Source organism: Sycon ciliatum, chromosome 1, assembly GCF_964019385.1.
Source record: "Sycon ciliatum chromosome 1, ocSycCili1.1, whole genome shotgun sequence".
NCBI classification, from domain to species: Eukaryota; Metazoa; Porifera; class Calcarea; order Leucosolenida; family Sycettidae; genus Sycon; species Sycon ciliatum.
This window is the reverse complement of record NC_088643.1, coordinates 12,241,966-12,263,064: the sequence shown is the minus strand read 5'-3', so window position 1 is coordinate 12,263,064 and position 21,099 is coordinate 12,241,966. Positions and strand designations below refer to the sequence as shown.

At 46.6% G+C, this 21,099-nt stretch overlaps 2 protein-coding genes and 1 pseudogene across 3 annotated transcripts; 2 read left to right on the top strand and 1 right to left on the bottom strand.

Annotated features, from left to right (window-relative positions):
• Window positions 1–599: 599 nt before the first annotated feature.
• The window catches only part of LOC135812301 (fatty acid hydroxylase domain-containing protein 2-like), a 22,026-nt pseudogene continuing 1,526 nt past the window's right edge, over window positions 600–21,099 (bottom strand).
• On the top strand, window positions 6,153–13,819 carry LOC135812221 (uncharacterized). The gene is made up of 4 exons (XM_065325598.1): window positions 6,153–6,661; window positions 8,689–8,982; window positions 12,037–13,765; window positions 13,810–13,819. The coding sequence occupies exons 1-4, from the start codon at window positions 6,310–6,312 to the stop codon at window positions 13,817–13,819; spliced, it is 2,385 nt and encodes a 794-aa protein (XP_065181670.1). The 5' UTR covers window positions 6,153–6,309.
• On the top strand, window positions 13,880–19,255 carry LOC135813557 (uncharacterized). 2 transcript variants are annotated; one of them, XR_010553021.1, is made up of 3 exons: window positions 13,880–14,567; window positions 14,893–16,305; window positions 19,120–19,255. XR_010553021.1 is itself a non-coding variant. In XM_065326653.1 (2 exons), the coding sequence occupies exons 1-2, from the start codon at window positions 13,884–13,886 to the stop codon at window positions 15,250–15,252; spliced, it is 1,044 nt and encodes a 347-aa protein (XP_065182725.1). In that variant the 5' UTR covers window positions 13,880–13,883; the 3' UTR covers window positions 15,253–17,850. The 2 variants fall into 2 exon arrangements, 1 of the variants encoding a protein (XP_065182725.1); XM_065326653.1 differs by lacking the exon at window positions 19,120–19,255 and having other exon boundaries at window positions 14,893–17,850.

The following is a 21,099-nucleotide window of genomic DNA, read 5'->3' as shown; positions in this document are numbered from 1 at the left end:
GTCTGCAGTAATATACACTGCAGTCTGCAGTAATATGCACTGCAGTCTGCAGTAATATACACTGCATACACTGCAGTCTGCAGTAATATGCACTGCAGTCTGCAGTGTTGTAATGATCAAATTTACCATGGTTAAGATCTACAATGTACTGTCATGAACATTGAAATCAGATGGGATGACCGGGACCGGCGACCTTACATTTGTTTGCACGTACACACACTATAGTTCACATACACGCTGTAAAGGTGGACCAGCAGTGCCGCTTGACTTCTCAACGGATTTCAAAGTCCATGACAGAAGTACATAAAAGTGTAGTTAAATGGAGGTGGCATACGTCACGGACCATGATCCTGTGGCGATACTGCACCCAGAGATCACTACTGGCCGTGCTCATGGGCAGGCACAAGAGTATGGTAACGCCCGCTGGGGTGGGGGTACCTGAGCCCTCTGAGGCTCTGGATTCGGATGAGCAGATCCTGAGTTTGGATTTGCCACGAGCGCAGTGCCACACAGTGTTCAAGGGGGGGGGGGGGGGGGTTGGCAACAGCAAGTTGCAGTGTCGGCATGCCGGTATCGTACAGGCACGCCTAGACTGAATGTGATTTCAGGTTTCATATTCTAACACTTTGTATGAAGTCAGCATACATGCAGTACTTCAAGTATAAAGCATCTTGAATAGTGACGTAATTAAGTACCGGTAATCGGGTACAGAAAACATTAGAGTGACCTGGGAGCAAGTAGTAGTGATGTCATAACAGTACAGCCGTTAACTACTAGTGATGTCATAGCAGTACAGCCGGTAAGTAGTAGTGATGTCATAGCGGTACAGCCGTTAAGTAGTACTGATGTCAAAGCCAATATTTTGCTTGTAATAAACTTAAAAATATTCACAAAAAAGTCCCTCTCCATGTTTCCAGGATGGTGGAACGGACGGAACTTGAAATAGAAACAAACTGTGAACGGGCCTAGCTGAGAAAGAAAAAGAACTTCTTGGTGATGGCTCGGAAAAATGCACATTAGCTATGAGAGTCGACACTGATAAGTCTGGTGGATTGAACAGTGCGATGTCGTTAACCACCCATTATAGAACACAGATTGGGCCGAGCTAGGGCACTAATGAATGTGGCACAAAAAATCATTGGCTGTGTGAATAATAATATTATCAGCGGCATCCTTGAAGTAGTCATGGTAGGTAAGTGTAATTTGTCCATGTGACCAGCATTGATGGTGGATATGCTAGAACACATATACAGGTAGAGTAGTGATGATACTAGCATTGAAACTGGAGAATGGGACGGTCAAGGGTGGACTGTGAGGAGACTAGCATTGAAACTGGAGAATGGGACGGTCAAGGGTGGACTGTGAGGAGACTAGCAACAGCAGTGAGGGTGCACACACGCACATGCACCGCCGACTTGACCTTTTACTGGCATTTCTTCGGTTCGTCTGGAATCAGAACGTTGGCTGGGGTGGTGCCAAGTAGCATGGAATGGCGCTCGTACGACTTTTATTTACGGAAGTGACTGTCCGTGCCATGCAGCAAATCAAAGATTCCCAGTATGCCAAAGTTCTGGTTAAACCTGCATAGCAGCAGCCAACATAAACAAAAATAATGTCAGTTTTTATAATTATACGAGGTACACAAACTCACCGGCAGGCACATGGGGCTAGCATGGGGTCAGCAGTACATGGGGCTAGCATGGAGTCAGCAGTACATGGGGCTAGCATGGAGTCAGCAGTACATGGGGCTAGCATGGGGTCAGCAGTACATGGGGCTAGCATGGAGTCAGCAGTACATGGGGCTAGCATGGAGTCAGCAGTACATGGGACTAGCATGGAGTCAGCAGTACATGGGGCTAGCATGGAGTCAGCAGTACATGGGGCTAGCATGGAGTCAGCAGTACATGGGGCTAGCATGGAGTCAGCAGTACATGGGGCTAGCATGAAGTCAGCAGTACATGGGGCTAACATGGAGTCAGCAGTACATGGGGCTAGCATGGAGTCAGCAGTACATGGGGCTAGCATGGAGTCAGCAGTGAGACAGTGCTGGTGAGACCTGCCATGCTCAACTGACCAGAGGTCTCGGAATCATCGAATGGCAGACTCACTAAACTGAGGGCATTGTAGTGCATTGGATCAGAATCAGACAATACCTATAGGAACATTCATGGTCAGAAGAGACAACAACCATGACACTGGTATGCAAGTGGACTGCTGGAAACAGGGAGTACAGGTCCTCCCTCATTATAACGAGTCCGGTTAGTACATAAACCCCGTTAGTAAATAGAAATCTGAGATCCCTTGGCGAAACGTGGTCTATACAACTGTTTACAGGTCCGGTTACAACATAATCCGTTAGTACAAACAATTCGTTATAACGACCCTTTGCCTAGGTCCCTGGAGTGCCAAACCCTCAGTATAAGATAATACTGACCATGCAGGACCAAGGCCAAAACAAGTAGGATAAAGCAGAAAGACGAAACGTAATATATCTATGTATTTGTGAATATGGACGATCCTTTGCATCCAAGGAAGAGCTATGTTGGAGATTTTCCATTATCTTATAACGAGTTGAAGCATCGATAATTTATGTTGTATCGAGGGTAGCCCCGGTAAGTACAAAGTAGTGCCTATTTCACCTTTAGCTGCAAGTCCTGCTACAAGATAAGTCTCATTATAAGATAACTTTTTCGATGGCCCAGAGATTATCTACTAACGAGGGAGGACCTGTATTTCTTTTCTGTTGTTGGGGGGTGGGGGCAGGGACTGAGGGAGTAATATTCTTCTGTGCGCGTGGTTTTTTAGGGACCATCACAAAAGTTCGCAGAAGCCCCTGAAACGAAGAGAATACGTTTGGGGGGAGGGAGTCGTGTCGAAAATCGCAAACCGGGCTTCAATTCAAAAAAGTATTGACGACATGTAGGAGCTGATAATTATAGATTAGCATGCCATCACAGCCGGCGTAGATCGCTTGTCAGGACGCGTAGTCCATTCATGCAACTGCGCGTGTCGCGTAGCTGGCTGCCTGTACACTGTGTGTAGTCTAGTACCAAGAGTCCGTAAAACGCGTGGTTTATGAATTATGGACTCTTGCTACTGCTAGTACTAGTACTAGCAGGGGTTCATAGGGTTTATGAACCCCTGCTGTGTAGTTATTATAATAATTATTATGTGTGCAGCATCCAAGTGAAATAATGAAGCCCATATTGTGACTGTCGTTTCGTTTGAGGGGGGAGGGAGGGGAGTCAGGCCCGAAACTCACGGTCTTCGTTTCGGGGGCTTCTGCGAACTTTTGCGATGGTCCCTTATACATGCAGCCAGAAGTTTTTTTTGGGGGGGGGGAGTATTTCCTTTTAGGGGTACAGTGGGGGGGGGGGGGGGGGCTCAAGTCAGATTTTTGCGTTCACCTCCTCCCATGTATATGCAAGGTATTACAGCTACCAATCAATGCAGAATGCATACACTACACTACTAAATTTTCATGATAGTAGTCGTGGTACTCGTTGGACGGCATGAACGGCAGGTGGAAGCCGCAGTGTTCGACGGACACGGAGGCCAGCGAGATGCAGGCCCACAAGAGCAGCAACATACAGTGAGAGCCGAGCAGGACGGGACCAGCCAATACCGGCAATATGTTGGCGATGTCATGCTCGACCGGGTGACAGTACAGCCCAGAGATGCTGATCGGCGCGGTCCACTCATGGTGGACCTTGTGGATGTGTTTATACCACAAGGGAATGTGAAGTGCCCTAGAGAAACACAAAGCAAAAGAGAGAGAGAGAGAGAGAGAGAGAGAGAGAGAGAGAGAGAGAGAGAGAGAGAGAGAGAGAGAGAGAGAGAGGGAGAGAGAGGGAGAGAGAAAGGGAGGGAGAGAGAGAATGTGTGTGTGTGAGAGAGAGAGAGCGGCTTTCCTACTTCAGATTTTATTTCCGTGAGAGGCAACCCCGAAATACTGAAAAACACAAATGTGAAATGCAACCCCGACCAGTTCCTTGCAGGCATACAATGTAGTGGACATTATGCGTGGAGTGTTAGGCATGAAATGGATATTGCAACCAACACAGGTTATTTTGCAGTCCACAATCGCCATCAGTCACATGCCACGGCCAACCTCCAAACTTCTTCCCCAAATTAAACCCTTTCCCACATTCTCCTTCCGTCTTTGTGAAGATACCCTGACTCAACTAGATGTGTAGATGCAACTGTGCAATGTTTATTTAGGCAGTCACACCACTCACTCCATGAATCAACCGTACACGCTGCCCCTTTCCGTTCTGGACCAGGCCGTTCAGTGGTGAAAACATGTCTTCCAGCTTGGCATTGGCCACCTGTCCGTGCTTCCATCATCATTATCATCACTCATTGCTGGAACGGTTCAGGATACCGAGTGGTGATGAAATCGTCGGGCAAGCTGGCCATCATGATGCTGCCTTTGTACGGCTGCCAGGTTATGTTGGAGATATCGGCCGTTCCCTTCACCAACACCGTCGTTACCAGTTCAATGTTGTAAGCCTCTACTCGTAACGAACACTGTTCCCGCCAGTCCCACACACTCACACTATCCCGGTATGTACCAGTGCGCACGGCACAGATGTGATGACTTTGTTGCCAGCCATCTGATCAGTCTGCCATCCATGTCCGCCATCACAGTTGCTATCATCATCGGTAGGTCAGCCAGTTGCAAACCTACCTCCAGTTGATCAAGACCATAGCAGACAGCCTCGGTGTTGATGTTGAACATTCACACACGTCTGAATTTGTTTGAACTTTGAATGGGTTTTCCAAGTTGCCAATCGGTGCTTGGTTTGGCTCACCCCTACTACTAGCCAGCCACTGATCTACTTCGGACTTCGTCGGATCATGAGTCATTGACCTGTACTTGCATCCACGATCATCCGAAACTCGCCACCACCAATGGCCGCATCAGCCTCCTTCACCGGTTGCTCGGCGAAACTGGGCGAAACTGAAGCAAAAGCGAGAAAAGCGAACACAACTACTATTGCCATGCCAACCCACCACCAAACGTCTCGTCTTTCCCACACCTACTAGTACTACTACTACACTTACTCCAAGTCCAAGGGACAGAGCGCGTGCGTTACAGTACTTACACTGACATAATCATTATACAGACATCATTATGTAGAGACATGAATCATGTAGATCTACATCTACTACTACATTCTACTACTACTAGTACTAGTACAGTCGTCCCTCTCTAATCCGGCACTTTATAATCCAGCACCCTCGATAAACCAGCACAATTTTCAGTAGCCAAAATGCCCTCATCATGCACATTGCAGCAGTAAATCAGATTTGTTTAATCCAGCACCCTCCCTAATCCAGCAGATTTTCGTGGCACAAAATTTGGTGCCGGATTATAGATGGACCACTGTAGTACAGTCGTCCCTCTCTAATCCGGCACTTGTTTATCCAGCACCCTTGCAAACCAGCACACTTTCTGGCAAAACGGATTATTTCAGCTCATTTTCTACGCTTTAATCCGGCACTTGAATTTCGCCTCCAGCAGCGATTTTCTGCAACAAATCGCTCAAACTGTACATAAATCGATTTTCTAATCCAGCAGTTGTACATCGCATACGGTCAGGGAGCATTGCAACATACACAACATATGTAACATACACCTGGGAATATCCTATGCTAGTGCATAGGATATTCCCAGGTGTATGTTAAAGACATGTATTACACAAAGTACTTGGATTGACAAAGAAAATCCCTACGTTTTGACGTACGACACAAACATGTATGTTAACAGGTGGGCCGGGTTGGAGGGCAGGATTTGATAATCCAGCACCCTTGTTTATCCAGCAGAAAATGCCATTGCAAAAGGTGCCGGATTAGAGAGGGACGACTGTAGTACTAGTAGTCTTTCACTGGTAGACTCTACTACAGTGCTGGCAACTGAAATCCGACCCCCTAGGAGGCGCGGCGCGCCGCCCAGGGGGTCGGATTTCAGTTGCCAGCACGGTACATAGCGGGATCTAGGAGTAGTGAAAGGGTTTTCACGACTCCTGCTACCATGGCTACTATGTAGATCTACTTCAAAGGACCGGTACATCTACCGGTATACCGGTACTGCGGTAGATCATTACTATTATTTTTCTCGGCGCATTTTCTCTGTCGGTCGGTAGCTGTTGAATTGTGTCAGTCGTGTAGTTGTGTCAATGTGTGCGGTGTCTCACTCTGTTCTCCATTGTTCACTGTGGTCCACAGAACGATTCACTCCAGCCAGCGTTGGCTGAGGCCGTGACGGAGTGGTTGGTGGTGAGGGTTTTCAACCTTTCCGGCGCAATGCCGGACAGTGTGAAATACAACATCAAGTACTTATTTGCAAATTTAGATGCTTCAACAATCTTAGAAGACCTACTAGAGAGTGATGTTCTGGACGGAGAGGAATATATTGGCGCACCTGCCAAGGAGGAGAAGTTGAAGTTGGCAGAGTATGTGGTGAGGCTGATGCTGAAGAAAACGGAGGAACAGGTGGATACGTTCCTGAGGCTCGTTCAACACAGCCAGCCTCATGTAGCGGAACACGTCGCCAGCACCATGGCTAAGCGACGCGGTGCAACTGCCAGTGGGAAAACTGAGCATCCGGCGAAGCCAATGTCGGCAGATCGTGAGTCACCACTTGGCTCGTCCTCTGGTAAGTGTTCACATTGACTACAGTGGTGTAGGAAGGTGTGTGTGTGTGTGTCACTGAGTGCGTTCGATTACACACTTGAATCGATTCATGAATCCATTCGCATGCATTCAAGTCGTTCGATTTTCATGTCATGAGCCCTAGAATCGATTCGGAATCGATTCACTCTATTCATATGGGGTGATGTGAATAGCGCGAATCGATTCATGAATCGATTCGCGTGCATAATCGAACGCACTCACTGTGTGTGCGTGTGTGGAGGGGGGAGGGGGAGAACTCGTTGAACATGCATGAAACTACAGTCGTGGCCAAAGAAATCCAACCCACGTGCCAAAAGCAGCGCCAAGGCTCATGCGGCCCTCGGATCAGCTTTTGTGAACATGCATGCTGTAATTGAAATGTAAACGCGGCGCTACTTTTGACTTGCGGGTCGGATTTCTTTGGCCACGACTGTTCTGCTCAATGGAATCCAGTCGCGTCACTCAAGTACGCGACGGGTGTTCCGCAGCCCTAGGTCTGCAATCACTCGGCTGCGAAAGGTGCAAGGCGCAAACTTACTTGAGTGACGCAACTGGATTTCATTGAGGAGTACCGTAACCGATACTTACTTGCTTGCAAGCGCAAATGGGAAGCCATTACAAATGATCAGCCAGTACATGCACGCACGTGGATTATAGTCAGAGCTGACCCTGGGAATACACAATCTGTCCCGGGGGAAAATCGTGGAAAAAATCCCAGAATTTGCGGTGTAATTTGCGGGTAAATATGGCATAATTTGCGGTGAATTTGCGGTAAATATGCGGTGAATACTATTGATATGCGGCAAGTTTGCAGTTGATATGAGGAAAATTTCAGTGGGTATGTAGTGAAATCAATTAGTTACAAGTCTCTGATGTAAGCACTCGTCATATTTGAGTACAAAGCCGCCACGATGAGACGTTGCTGACCGAACAGTGCACTGTGTCATGAGTCAAGACTTGGCTCGTCCTCCGGTAAGTGTTCACATTGATAACAGTGGCATAGGAAGATTGGGGGGGGGGGGGCTCGTTGAACATTCGTGTAACATGACTTGTACAGTTCTGCTCAATGAAATCCAGTCACAGCATCACTCAAGTACGCGCTGGGCGTTGCGCAGCCCTAGACCTGCAAACATTGGGCTGCAAAATGGTGCAAGGCACAAACTTGAGTGACACGACTGGATTTCATTGCGCAACACTGTACTTACTTGTTAGCAGTGAGAAGTGCTTACAGAGATCAATTAGTTTATGCATTCACATCAATCGTATTGAGAGCTGACCCTGGGTGGGTTCAGTTAGATGGACAATCCTGAGGTTATAACCAGATCTACATGATGATCTTGTAGATCTACAAGAAATGCAGGTGCCACCGGCGTGAAGCACTGTCATGGGTCACTAGATTATTGCTAGGGAGTTCAGTTCCAGCCTGTGTCAGGTGAAAACTGCAGTCACAACTCGCGTGTACATTTTAACCCTTTGTCTACGGACTGTACAACTTTCGATCCCCTGCGATCGAAACTTTCAAGATTTTAATCTATCGTAACTCAGTCATTTCTTTTTTTATTTTCAAAAACTAAGATATGTAGGTCGAAGAGAAAACTCCCAGCTGTCCATTGAAACAATCGCTGAAGCGCTCCGATGTGCGGTTCTGGGAATGTGTGTGTGTGTGTGTGTTTGTGTGTGTGTGCATGTGTGTGTGTGCGTGCGCACGTGAGTGTGTGAGTGTGTGTGTATGTGTGTGTGTGTGTGTGTATGTGTGTTTGTGTGCGTGTATGTGTGTGTGTGTCCATTGTTCTTATCACCTGACGATGGCCAAGTGCCGAAACGTTGTAAAATAACGGAACTTGTTCGGATGTGCAGCGCTATGGGAATGGGTGTGTCCACACAAATTCCTTTCCATGTATTATCGGTGTTGTGCAATTCCATTTTTATTTGTTTCTTGACATGTAGTTGTGTGTAGTTGTGTGTTCATGTGTCATCTGTGCCTTCTGTATTTTGCTGCTTTCGCGACAGACAATCCGTTTGACCTGACAAGGTTTGTGTGTGACTTTCAACAATGGTTGAACAAAGTTGACGCAGATCGACTGCGACGGATGGTGATCAAGAAACATCTCATAACTGACAGCGCATCAATAGAGAGACTAAAGATAATTCGGTCCCGGGATGGACTATCTGATCATAATGAGGCGCTCATCCAGTTGCTCAGAGCTGGTGGCCTAAAGACTTATCGTGATCTCTGTGTTGTCATTGAGGAACTTGGTTATGCGGACAAGAGCAAGGAAATGCTCTCCATTTTGTCCCACACAGGTATGTTGTTGCTATACGTTTACTGCAATGTGTTCAAATTTGGTGGTGTGTAATGGACAGCTGAGAGCTTTCTCTTCGACGTACATATGTTAGTTTTTGGAAATAACCCAGGAATGACTGAGTCCCGATCGATTGAAATTTTGAAAAGTTTGTAGTTGTACAATCCGTAAATTGGGCCCCGCGTGAGATCTCTTTGGCCTGACTTTGACCCCGCTTCTATCTTATCCCGTGGCCAGTACTCCCTTGTCGATGCTGTTTTAGGTAGCTGTGGTCATTGCCTTTCCATTGATGCCACACATGCCATGCCTGAACAAAAAAGGTGGAGCTGCGCTTTGCACAGAGGCATAGAGAAGTACTGATCTCGACCAGAGGCAGACACGGCCCTGGCAGGTACACCCAATTTTCGTGTTCAGCAGCCTCGAATTAGTCTAAAAGAAGAGGATTCTAGAACATTTAGCTTCGCACTTTATCGCAGTAGAAGGAACATTATCACAGAAGCCAGCTCACAGCAATTTCCCGGTGGTGGACGTAAAAATCGAGTGAATCGAGCGCACACTGTAGAAGCTGTGACGGTGAAAGCATGTGAGTTGTGCAAGCAGGCAAACCCGGCATGCATGCCGTGCAGCACATGCATGCACACGGCATGCATGTGCACACCCTGTATTGTCATGCACTTCATGCAATTAAGCACTTCAGTTCGCACGCGCATGTATGCACAAAATAGTGCAGTGCTGGACGGAAACCACACCGTCCCCTTCCATACTTGAATTGCTTTCTGTGACTGCTCAGGCTTTCATTTTCCAAACTTCTATTACTTCGAAATCGCAAACATTGCTTTTGTCGGAGTCAGCTTTACTCATTGCTATGCCGCAGATATAGTGCAGCATTCCAGAGAATACCATTTTCCAGATGAAATCCTCAACTCAGACTTAGCACAGTAGTTGTTGGAGAGCGAAGATTGCAAGGCACTGTATAGCAGGAAATTTTCGGACAGAATTTATTTTCGTACGATTTCGGACACGGCCTCTTTTGTACTAAAATTAATTCCGTACTAAAATTTGTTCCTGTAAAGTTATGTACATGTGTACACTTTACATGCGCACCGCATGCAAACACACGCGTGCATTTACAATGCTGCCAAACCGTCCGATTTTTCGGACATTGTCCGATTTTGGAAGGCTCTTCCGAAAACCGGTCCGAAAAGGGAAACGTCCGAAAAGCAGCCAAAATGTCGGAGATCATTATTTTCCTATGCAGAAGTCCTGTACTTTCACTTTTCAGCGCAACTGACGGCACAAATCACTGTACATTTGTTCTAAAAAGGCTAGCGCTTGGCTGTGGAAATGCAAAGTAACATGCCTGGATCAGGCTGGATGGCATGTACACTGACAGTCTGTGCAGAGTCAGTGTGCGACCACACTCATCATTACAAAATTCTTGGCAACTATGTGGTTACCATGGCAACGAAGCGAATTTTCATGGTGTTTTAGGCGATATTTTAAATTCTCTGTAAAAAATTGCCAAGGAGAAAAATTCGCACCATGTGGTCAGCCTTGGCGGTGAAGGTTGTCCGGTTTTGGGCGAAAATTATTTGGCAGCACTGCATTTAGAATGCACGACAGTACGAAAATAAAATCCGTACGAAAAAGGGTCGAATTTTGGCTTTGTCCGAAAATGTCGTGCCATACAGTACTTTGTCGGCAGTCATAAATTTGAACATTTCCCTGGAAAAACTGAGCTCGAGGCTACCAGCCATCATTCTATGACCTCCAAGAGACCTTGCCAGGCCACAATAGTCATCAACACACCACTTTAAAAAACCCGCTATCACATGACTTTGTTACTAATTGTAGAGTTCTAGTACAACCACTAGTAGGAAATAAGCCCGGGATTCTTGTTTGTAATACTTGTAGCTGAAATCGGGGCGTTTTTGAACGAAAAATTTTCCATTTGTCATTGCCAATTGTTTTTGCTCTACGATCGACTCTCATTCACCATAACGGATGTATGTTTCTTTCAGGGGAATTTACCTTCAGACGTTGGGCTGTCAGTCAAAGCAACTCATCCAGTGGTGCCAAAATATTCACTTTTGTGTTGGATTTCACCGAGCGCAACTGTTCTAGTAGTGGGGTGCACTCATCCAAAAATTTAAAAGTGCATGAGTTCGACTGGGAACATAGGCCAACGGCAGTGGCTCAGCTTCCAGTGCATGAGTTGGACTGGGAACATAGGCCAACGGCAGTGGCTCAGCTTCCGGTGCATGAGTTCGACTGGGAACATAGGCCAACGGCAGTGGCTCAGCTTCCAGTGCATGAGTTCGACTGGGAACATAGGCCAACGGCAGTGGCTCAGCTTCCAGTGCATGAGTTGGACTGGGAACATAGGCCAACGGCAGTGGCTCAGCTTCCAGTGCATGAGTTCGACTGGGAACATAGGCCAACGGCAGTGGCTCAGCTTCCAATACATGAGTTCGACTGGGAACATAGGCCAACGGCAGTGGCTCAGCTTCCAGTGCATGAGTTCGACTGGGAACATAGGCCAACGGCAGTGGCTCAGCTTCCAGTGCATGAGTTCGACTGGGAACATAGGCCAACGGCAGTAGCTCAGCTTCCAGTGCATGAGATCGACTGGGAACATAGGCCAACGGCAGTAGCTCAGCTTCCAGTGCATGAGATCGACTGGGAACATAGGCCAACGGCAGTAGCTCAGCTTCCTCGGACCAACAGCATTCGAATCAGCACACAGAAGACTACCAGTAGGTTCAGTACTGTGAAATTTTGATTCGACTTTCTCCGTTAAGCAAAACTTCTTCATTGCATTTTATTGTTCTTATCAGGGTCTTTCTATGCGCATTAGACAAACATATCGGTGACCCCCCCCACTGAGATAGGGTGGCCACGATGACATCCATTGCTCTGATAGATGGTTTTGACGGGTGTATAAAAATGCATTGAAGTTTTGCTTAACAGATTAACGGAGAAAGTAGGCCATACATCGCCAAAGATTTTCAAAACTTACAATAGGTTTTTACTCTTGCTTTCTGTATCTTGCTAGGTACCACCATGACAACAGTTGGCCAACAGAAAACGCAGCCATCACAGCACCCGGTGGAAGATGGCCAGGCCGACCAGCAACGGACCTCCAGCAGACGTGAGCCAGTTTTCAAACAACCAACATCAGCTGTAACTAGAACTGATGCGACTAGTATGGGTACAACAACCAACACAGCATTGACTACAACGCAGGATTCAACAAGATCAGCAACGTCAAGCCAGTCATCTCTACCGGACAAAGACCGACACTTCACTGGCAGGAATGAGATTGTTACAGAGATTAGTGACAAAATTCTCACAACAAAGTCCACATCATCATCTACACGTGTGCAGAGTCTTCTGGCACCAGCTGGTTTTGGTAAGACGTCCGTAGCCATTACTGTTGGACATGTATGTCGCAATGCTGGTTGTCGTGTGGAGTTCTTTGACTTACGCGGTGTAGCTGGTGTTGACGCTGTCCAGGCAATGATTCAAAACCGACTCGAAACAAACCCGGCTTCACCTGAAACTGCTGGCAAGACAAAACAAACAACTGATGGCATGGATGAGGATGGTGGCAAGCACCGCATGCTATGTATTCTGGATAATGCCGAGGATGCTATCCAGGCTGGTGCTGATAAAGATTTCCAACTACAAGATGTTGTGGAACGACTACTTCGACTACAACACAACGTTCATGTTCTACTGACAAGTCGTGTTTACTTTGATCTACACGCTGCCCAGTTTAAACTACAACAACACCGTCTTGATGGTCTGACAAAGGTTTGCGCTGTTGGACTTCTCCATGGTCTATGTGTTGAAGGTAGTGTGAGCATTGAAGATGCACAGAGGTTAGTGGATCATTGTGGAAATGTTCCACTTGCTGTACGCATTACAGCTGGTCTTCTACAAGGGGGTCGATTAACTCCCACCAGGCTGCTATCGTTGTTCAAGAAGGTTGGTCTTGATGTGTTCAACGATGATGGTCTGAAACCGAATGATCGAATTCTGCAGCTGTTGAAAATAGCATACAACACATTACGTCAGGATGATAAGGCATCATTCCATGCTCTCTCTCAACTGCGCTCTTCCTTCTCATCTAAGTGCGCTTGTGTGATGGTGGATTGTGTAGGTGATGATGTTGATGTGGTTCATCTTGAAAGTTTTGATCCTTTGATCAAGATTTGTTTCCTGGATTACAATTCGCATTCGGATCGCTACTCGTTGCAACCACTCATCGCCGAGTTTGGTCGTTACCAATGCCCTGAAGACAAGCAATGTATGTATCAACGGCGACTGTGCAAGCATTTTCTTGGCTTTGTGAAGGAAGTTGATGACTGTAGAGGTTGTGGTGCAGACAAAGCAGTGTATTGGAGTTACCAATTGCTTCAGGAACAGGTGAATATACAGATGGCGTTGTCTGTTGTTGATGTTTTGTCTGGCGATGACTTGCTTCCTTTCTCTGGATTAGCAGGGTGGTCGGGTATCCTACTTGCCTTGTTTGGGAGAGCAATGTTTGTTGAAGAGTTTGTGGACAGGATACAAAGATTGGACAAAGCACCGCTATCTGTACAAGCTGACAGCATTTGCACCTCGGTCCTGTGTTGTATTTGCCGTCAAAGCATTGCAGATTCTGATGTCACTTTTGAGAGTTTGGATTCCAGAACCCAAATGCTCCTGGAGAAATCTGAACAAGAACCGACAGGAGTGGGGTCACCGCTGCAGCTACCTTTGATGCAACTTTCTCTGGAGTCATGCAGGCTATCCATGTCTCTGGACATCGACTGCAGGAAAGGACAAGCTGAGCTCAGCCAGGAAACACTATCCCGTCTGCAGGTGGTGTGCCAGCGTGTTACAACAACACTGGGAATGGGTCTTGCAACAGGTGTCACTGAATGTGCCCTGAAACTCATTCAACTGTATTGTTCCACTCTGCTAAACAAGGATACGCCCAATGTACAGGTGGTAGAAGACCTTGCTAAGAGAGTAATCTCATCACACTTCCTATCACAGGATGGTGTACTCCCTTCATGTACTACAATGTACTACGTTCTGCACCAATGCATATTTGTGATCCTGGGCAAGGTCATGTCAAGTTCCTGTAGCAGTGAGTGGATTATTTCACCATCATTGATTACAACACTGGGTATACCACTCTGCGAGTGGAAACATGTACCAACTGCTATCAGCCGCTCGGTCAATACCCATGAGGACCACACTACTGTGTCTGGTCTTCGGTTACAACAGTACCTGTACTCCATGGATAATGACACAGTAACCACACTACTGAACATGTACATGGGTGTTATGTACAACATCCCGTACATATCCTTGGTAGTTAATGGATGGGTGCACACAACTCCAACGGGTCTCACTCTACCAGCACAGCATCCCTACAACATTGTGATGGACTATGTCAGGAGATGGTGTAATGGCTCAAATCCAGCAGATCACACAACAGCACTGATTAACAACTGTAGTCAGAACAAGGTACCTGATCTGGAAGTGGTGCAGTCTTGTATACTGACAGCTGGAGAACTGCTTGCTATTGAGGTAAGCTGGTAGTGCAGTGTTCGTAGTTCAGGTTACCATAACTGTTTTTCAACCACATTCCACTCTGAATGGAACATTGTATTGCAAACCAGTGTACTCAGTAATTATCTACTGTATAGTGTCTGTCTCTCTAAGGTAGATTTCTTGAAGAACACAGAGGAGAATGTGATAATTTTGAACATTGTAAACTATGGAAATGGAATGTGTTGCTTTCCGCTATATCAGTCTGATTTGTTATTATTGCGCATGATGTTCTCTGTTTTGAGTGTACTGGCCTCAGTTACCTTTTTTTCTACACTGTTCTTTGTTGTGTGCTTTGCTCTAGAATACGATCTTGGCGACTGATGTTAGTTCCAAACTCTTCCCAGCGTTGAAGTCATTAGTTAATGATCTCAGTGCTTGCTTGCCAAGCAAGTGTGCAACTGGTCTGTCAGTGTCTGGAATTGTGTACTTACCACCACAAACTGGAGACTATTCTCTACCGTACATCTCTCTCATTGCTGCCCTACATCATCAATCCAAGAGAGGCCAAGTGAGCATTGATCACCACTTTGCACTACTGGAATGGTGTAAATGTGCAGTAGCATGTTTCGTCTGCTATGACCTGGACAACATCACAGCATGCAGGGGCGGATCCAGGAATTTTTCAGGGGGGGTTCAAATTTTTTCGAGTGCACAGAATTAAATTCGCTTCAAACTGTTTTCGGTTCGTTCACTACATGTATACACCGGGAGTTGCAAAATCTTTATTGTCACGGTAGCCCTTGCATTGCTTGGCCAATAAGACAAGGGTAATGCGTTTAGAGCCTTACAAAGTACAAAGCTGCAGCACAGGCAGAAACTAAGGCCGTGACTGCAGCATTTTCCGAACTGACGGAAGGCGAAGTTCTCTGACTGTCCTCCGGCTGGGACTCCGTGTCGTCACATTCGCGCCGTACATGGCGGAACGAAGCCAAGCTCAATGGCAACTGATCGGCCGCTCGCCTCTTTGGCAGACGTCGCGACATGGCAAACTACACGACAAAAACAAACATTATCTTCGTACTGCGACGGAGGAAACCTACAGTCCAGCCAACGCGAAATAAAACAAAACGACAAGGAAGGTAAGGAGGACAAGTGGCAGTTTCTCCACCTTTTGCTCCACCGCGACATGGCAAACTACACGACAAACACAAACATTATCTTCGTACTGCTACGGAGGAAACCTACAGTCCAGCCAGCGCGAAATAAAACAAAACGACAAGGAAGGAGGCAAAGTGGCAGTTTTCCTCCTTTTGCTCCACCACTTGAAATGTTACTGTCGATCGTTTCAAGTCATATTAATTATTATGATACGCGTACAGAGTCTACAGACCCTTCGATTCGAACGGTACGCGTACAACAGTCCCGACCATGTACCACTGCATGCATGGAGTGACGTATACCTGCACTGCCTGTACGTGACTACTGCATGCATGCAGGATTGCCAGTGAAGTCTACTGGCTACGCGTATCGCTGCATGTACGCTACACTTCGCTGGCTGCGCACGTGGAGATCACAAAAAATCGACTGGACCCATGGTCGAAATTATTTTAGGGGGTTCGTCCGAACCCCCTGAACCCCCCCTGTATCCGCCCCTGGCATGTCCTCGTTGTGGCATGGCTTACCTGTGTGGCAAACATCGTCAAACTGGTGAACACCTAAGTGAACACAACCAACACTGTGCTATGCTGGCAGCACTCAGACATCGCATACTCCAGTAAGTTAGAGTGTTATCATCAACTCACATGACAGATTTTGAGTGCTGTGTGATAAACAGGTGTGTTAGTGTTGTAACTCGCTTTTCTCTGCCTGCTCCCAGTCCCGTGCCATCTCCACACTTATACAAAGGGACGACGATAACTACATTTAGAAGACTGTTTATTGACACGACGAAGAAACACAACTAGACATGACGAACTCAAGACGAAGACATGATGAACTCTCAAGACGAAGACTGCTTTTCATACCACAGCAACACGCGCATGCACCAACATGACGTACACACGACGTACACACGACGTACACAAAATAACGTACTACAACATAACTCCCTCCCAAGAGTAGAATCGTCCTCGATTCTAATAATAAAACAGAGTAAAAAAGAGGAAAAGATCACACAAATCACTCAATCATACCACACCAGTCACACCCATAAATAAACACCTCTGCCTGCACTGCAGATTATTAAAAACTCTGTCCGCCCACCCAGAACACCAGCCACGATCGCTGTCACATGTGTGGGAACTGATAACCTCAAAACTCTAACTAACTTATGCTTCACTCAACACACCACCTCACGATCACGCAAAAATTCTAAAAATGTGAGAGCACAAATCATAGGAATAACAAAAAGAACAAAATCCACTGGCTCTGTGGGGGCCTCTAGTTATCCTCATAGAAGAGCAAATCAAAAAACAAACAGAACACACGCGCTGTGCGGGCGCCTCTTTACCCTCGAGGAGAGCAAATAATAAAGAACAAAATGTTGGGAGAACAGAAAATACAAAACTCACATACTCCTCACGTTCACAACAACACACGTACCCTCTCACCAACGAAACTCCTCACGCCGTCTGCCATGTCGTCCACCATCTCCAGGAGCGCTGCTCAGCGTCCACATCCTCACACTGCAGCCTTCACCTTCCATCCTTCTTTTTTTTTTTTCAGTTTTTCTTCTGGGCACAGTTTTACGTCGTGTCCGGGACCATTCATCCTTCTTTTTCCTTTCCTTTTCTTCTGGGCACAGTTTTACGTCGTGTCCGGGACCACCAGTGACGACGACTGACAAGAGACGGGAGAGACGAATGATGAAGGACGAGGACGACAGACGAACTTCTTGAAGACGGACGAAACTGTGACGATAGGACGACTGGAGATGACATCGGAAACTGGGGGCGAAGGCCACGCAGGACGAATCCAGAAGTTGAGATTTACAAATTTCCATTACCGCTGCCACCACTGTTGTAACTCGCTTTTCTCTGCCTGCTCCCAGTCCCGTGCCATCTCCACACTTATACAAAGGGACGACGATAACTACATTTAGAAGACTGTTTATTGACACGACGAAGAAACACAACTAGACATGACGAACTCAAGACGAAGACATGATGAACTCTCAAGACGAAGACTGCTTTTCATACCACAGCAACACGCGCATGCACCAACATGACGTACACACGACGTACACACGACGTACACAAAATAACGTACTACAACATTAGTGCCTTGTTATCATGAGAAAATTACAACTGAGTCTGTGTAACCGTTTCTGTGTGTGTGTGGGGTGGAGGTGGGGTGCAGGTGTGTGTGTGTGGGGGGGGGGGGTAGGGGTGGGGTGGGGGTGCAGGTGTGTGTGTGTGTTTCGGAGGGGGGGGGGGGGGGTGTGCCGTTGTGGGGGAGAAGGGGATAGAGGTGTGTGGGTGTGGGAGGGGGGGGGGGTGCAGGTATGTCTGTGTGTGTGTGGGTTGGGGGGGGGGGGGAGGGGGAGTTGGAGGGGAGGTGTGCGAACCAAACTTTTGGTCATCCGTAACATCATCACGCTGTATTTTCGAACTGCCTCTTTGTATTTCCTATTCTTGATGTTGTGTTACACTGTAACATTGGCTCAATAAGCCAGACTTTTAAGTTTGTGTGTTTTTGTGTGTTTGTGTTTGTGTGTGTGTGTGTGTGTGTGTGTGTGTGTGTGTGTGTGTGTGTGTGTATGTTGAATGTATGTGTGTGTTTGTGTTTGTGTTTGGTGTCTGTACTTGTATGGTAGTTCTTCAGTAATACGAGTGAACCACCGAGAGTCTGTCACAGGACCAGCAAGGGGGGGGGGGGTGCGGGTATGTGTGTGTGTGTGTGTGTGTGTGTGTGTGTGTGTATGTGTGTGTCTGTGTGTGACTGCATGTACGGGCTCTTGTGTTGGTGATTTCTTTTTGTGGAGCGAATGCGCACTTGCTCACCTCGCAGCCTATCTCCCTGGCCAGTTTGTGAGCTGGTCGTATTCACTCAACATACCCTGCTGCCACTCAGATTGGTCTTTCACAGTGTAAACCTGTGACCAGTAAACACAGACAAGTTCCAATAAATATGTCGAAATTGCCAGAGTCGATTCTAAAAAACAAATGGCAGAATGTGTCAGGAAAAATGTCGCTTCTGTAGTATGTGTGCAACCTATCCTGCTAGACGGTCACCTGCTTTGCAGCTTGATGTTATTAAGAATGTCTATAAACACTGCCTGTAGATTCCAGTCATGATGTCATTGAGCCATGATTATTATAACAATGACTTCATTCTTATTATTATATCACCAACGCATGGAATCCATAAGACGAATTCTATGTCCAGAGCTTCAAGTAAATGGTTGATTCTGTCTGTGTGTGTTGTTTGGTATGTGTGCGGGTGTGGTGGTGTGTGTTTGAACGCGTGTGTGTGGTGGTGGCATGTGTTTGGGTGCGTGTGTGTGTGTGTGTGTGTGTGTGTGTGTGCGTGCGTGTGTGGTGGTGTGTGTGCATGTGTATGTGCACTCTCCCCGTTGTACATTCTACAGGGCTAGGTGAGCTTCTGAGGATCTCTACTGGATAGTGTTTAGCAGTTGAGATTGGTGAAAGTGACAGCACTGGACAGGGATCACTGATTTCAAGCAGCTACTGCAGTAAGAGATACTCCAACAGCACACTACCTGTCATTGATCACAACACTGTGACATCACTTGTATAGACATGAGGTATACAGATTGTCTATGACACACACAGTGTTGTGTTACTATGTAGATATAATGATCAACTGAACTACATGTACTGTCTAGTCCAGTCTACTGTGGTATCAGTTTGACTGAATGTGTTCATGTCTACTCTCACCTACTGTTTTTACACTAGTCACTGTACAGAATAGTTACCGCTATGTCAGTTAAACCTGGAAAACTCTACTCTACAAATGTTTATACTGCAATGTATATTGCCATAGCAGTGTCAGCCATACCCTGTACATACAAGTTCATGCTACTATCCTTGAGATACACATCATATTTTACTCCAGTATTGAAATCTAGCAGCACTGCTAGCATTCGTGTGACAAGCAAGAAATACCCGTTGTGTGCTATCATGCCATGTCATAAAATCATCATGAATGGAGCCATGGCTCGACCCGAGCACACAGACTTCAGCCCTTCCACGTTTCCGATTGTTGCCGGCTTTTCAGTAGACAACAGGACTCATCCTGTCTGAACATGACAATGCGTCCAAGGTCCAATGTGTTTGTGTGTGCGCATGCGTGCACGCGTGGGCACGTTTTTGTATGTGTGTGTATGTGTGTGTGTGTGTGTGTGTGTGTGTGTGTGTGTGTGTGTGTGTGTGTGTGTGTGTGTGTGTGTGTACGTGTGTGTGTGTGTGTGTGTGTGGAGGGCGGGGGGGGGGGGGGAGGGGGAGGGAGGGAGGGGATGTGCATGGATGTGGATGCACGTGTGCGTGTATTTGTTATGCGTGAATGTGCATACATAAGGAGACACCATGCCAAACTAGAGTGTGCCCATTCATTACAAGCTCATGAACGGGATTCTTCCTCTGCCAGTATTTGCATTATGCGTGCACACATCAGTAATATGCAGCAGTGTTGTAAGGCCACACTTTGTTTTTTCTATGTTTCTCGTCATCGCCCGCGTAGGTTTTCAGAAATTTCGGAAGAAAAAAAAGTTCATACTACGTACATGTATGCACGCTGCACATGCTGCAGCAGCTAGATGCGTCAATCAAAGTCATAAACGTTTGAAGTGAACCACAGCAGCAAAGGAGCGCTCCCAGTGTCCTATCCGTTCTCTGCGATGAAGGCTGCCATGGCGAAGCTTTCATTTTTCAGTCTTTCACTGCCTGAGCTTCGTGGGTCCCAGGAATACCGTAAGTCGGACGAGTACCGTGGCAACTGGCGTCTGTGGAACGATGTCGTGGGCAGAAAATCCAAGCAATAGACGCATGGCGAGGAAAAGATGAGCAGCGTGGAGACAAGAGTTTGATAAGCGGACGCAAGAACCTTGAAGTAACAAAACCGAAAATGACCCGTGGGAAAGCGTTTGTTGATGCGATAACAGATAAATGTACATGTATGTTCTCTTCGCCATCTCGTATTCATCAAACTTTATACTCTCATTGTTGCAGTTTGCCTGATATTCATGGGCTGATGTGATAATGTAGTATGTATGGGACTACATGTACATGATGGTACAATGTAGTACTGTATATCAGTATACATGGTTTACGCAGTGTCTTGTATGAATCACGGATATATTATGCATGTAAAATGTATACAGTTTTCAGTAGAAATTGTTCTTGTTTTTTCCTTGGCTTTTGTTTTTTTTCCGCCCGCCCGCATACCTTTTGTTAAAATTTGCCGACGAGAAACATAGAAAAAACAAAGTGTGGCCTAATGATCAAATTCACCATGGTTAAGATCTACAATGTACTGTCGTGAACATTGAAATCAGATGGGATGACCGGGACCGGCACTCTTACTGCTGTTAGCATGTACACACTCTATA

What these genes read in the sequence shown, in the direction of transcription:
- LOC135812221 (XM_065325598.1), top strand. Translation starts at nt 6,310, where the DNA reads ATGCCGGACAGTGTGAAATACAACATCAAGTACTTATTTGCAAATTTA. An exon ending in ACCACTTGGCTCGTCCTCTG is followed by an intron (nt 6,662 to 8,688) that starts GTAAGTGTTCAC and finishes CTTTCGCGACAG; the next exon opens with ACAATCCGTTTGACCTGACA. An exon ending in CTCCATTTTGTCCCACACAG is followed by an intron (nt 8,983 to 12,036) that starts GTATGTTGTTGC and finishes GTATCTTGCTAG; the next exon opens with GTACCACCATGACAACAGTT.
- LOC135813557 (XM_065326653.1), top strand. Translation starts at nt 13,884, where the DNA reads ATGGGTCTTGCAACAGGTGTCACTGAATGTGCCCTGAAACTCATTCAA. An exon ending in GAGAACTGCTTGCTATTGAG is followed by an intron (nt 14,568 to 14,892) that starts GTAAGCTGGTAG and finishes GCTTTGCTCTAG; the next exon opens with AATACGATCTTGGCGACTGA.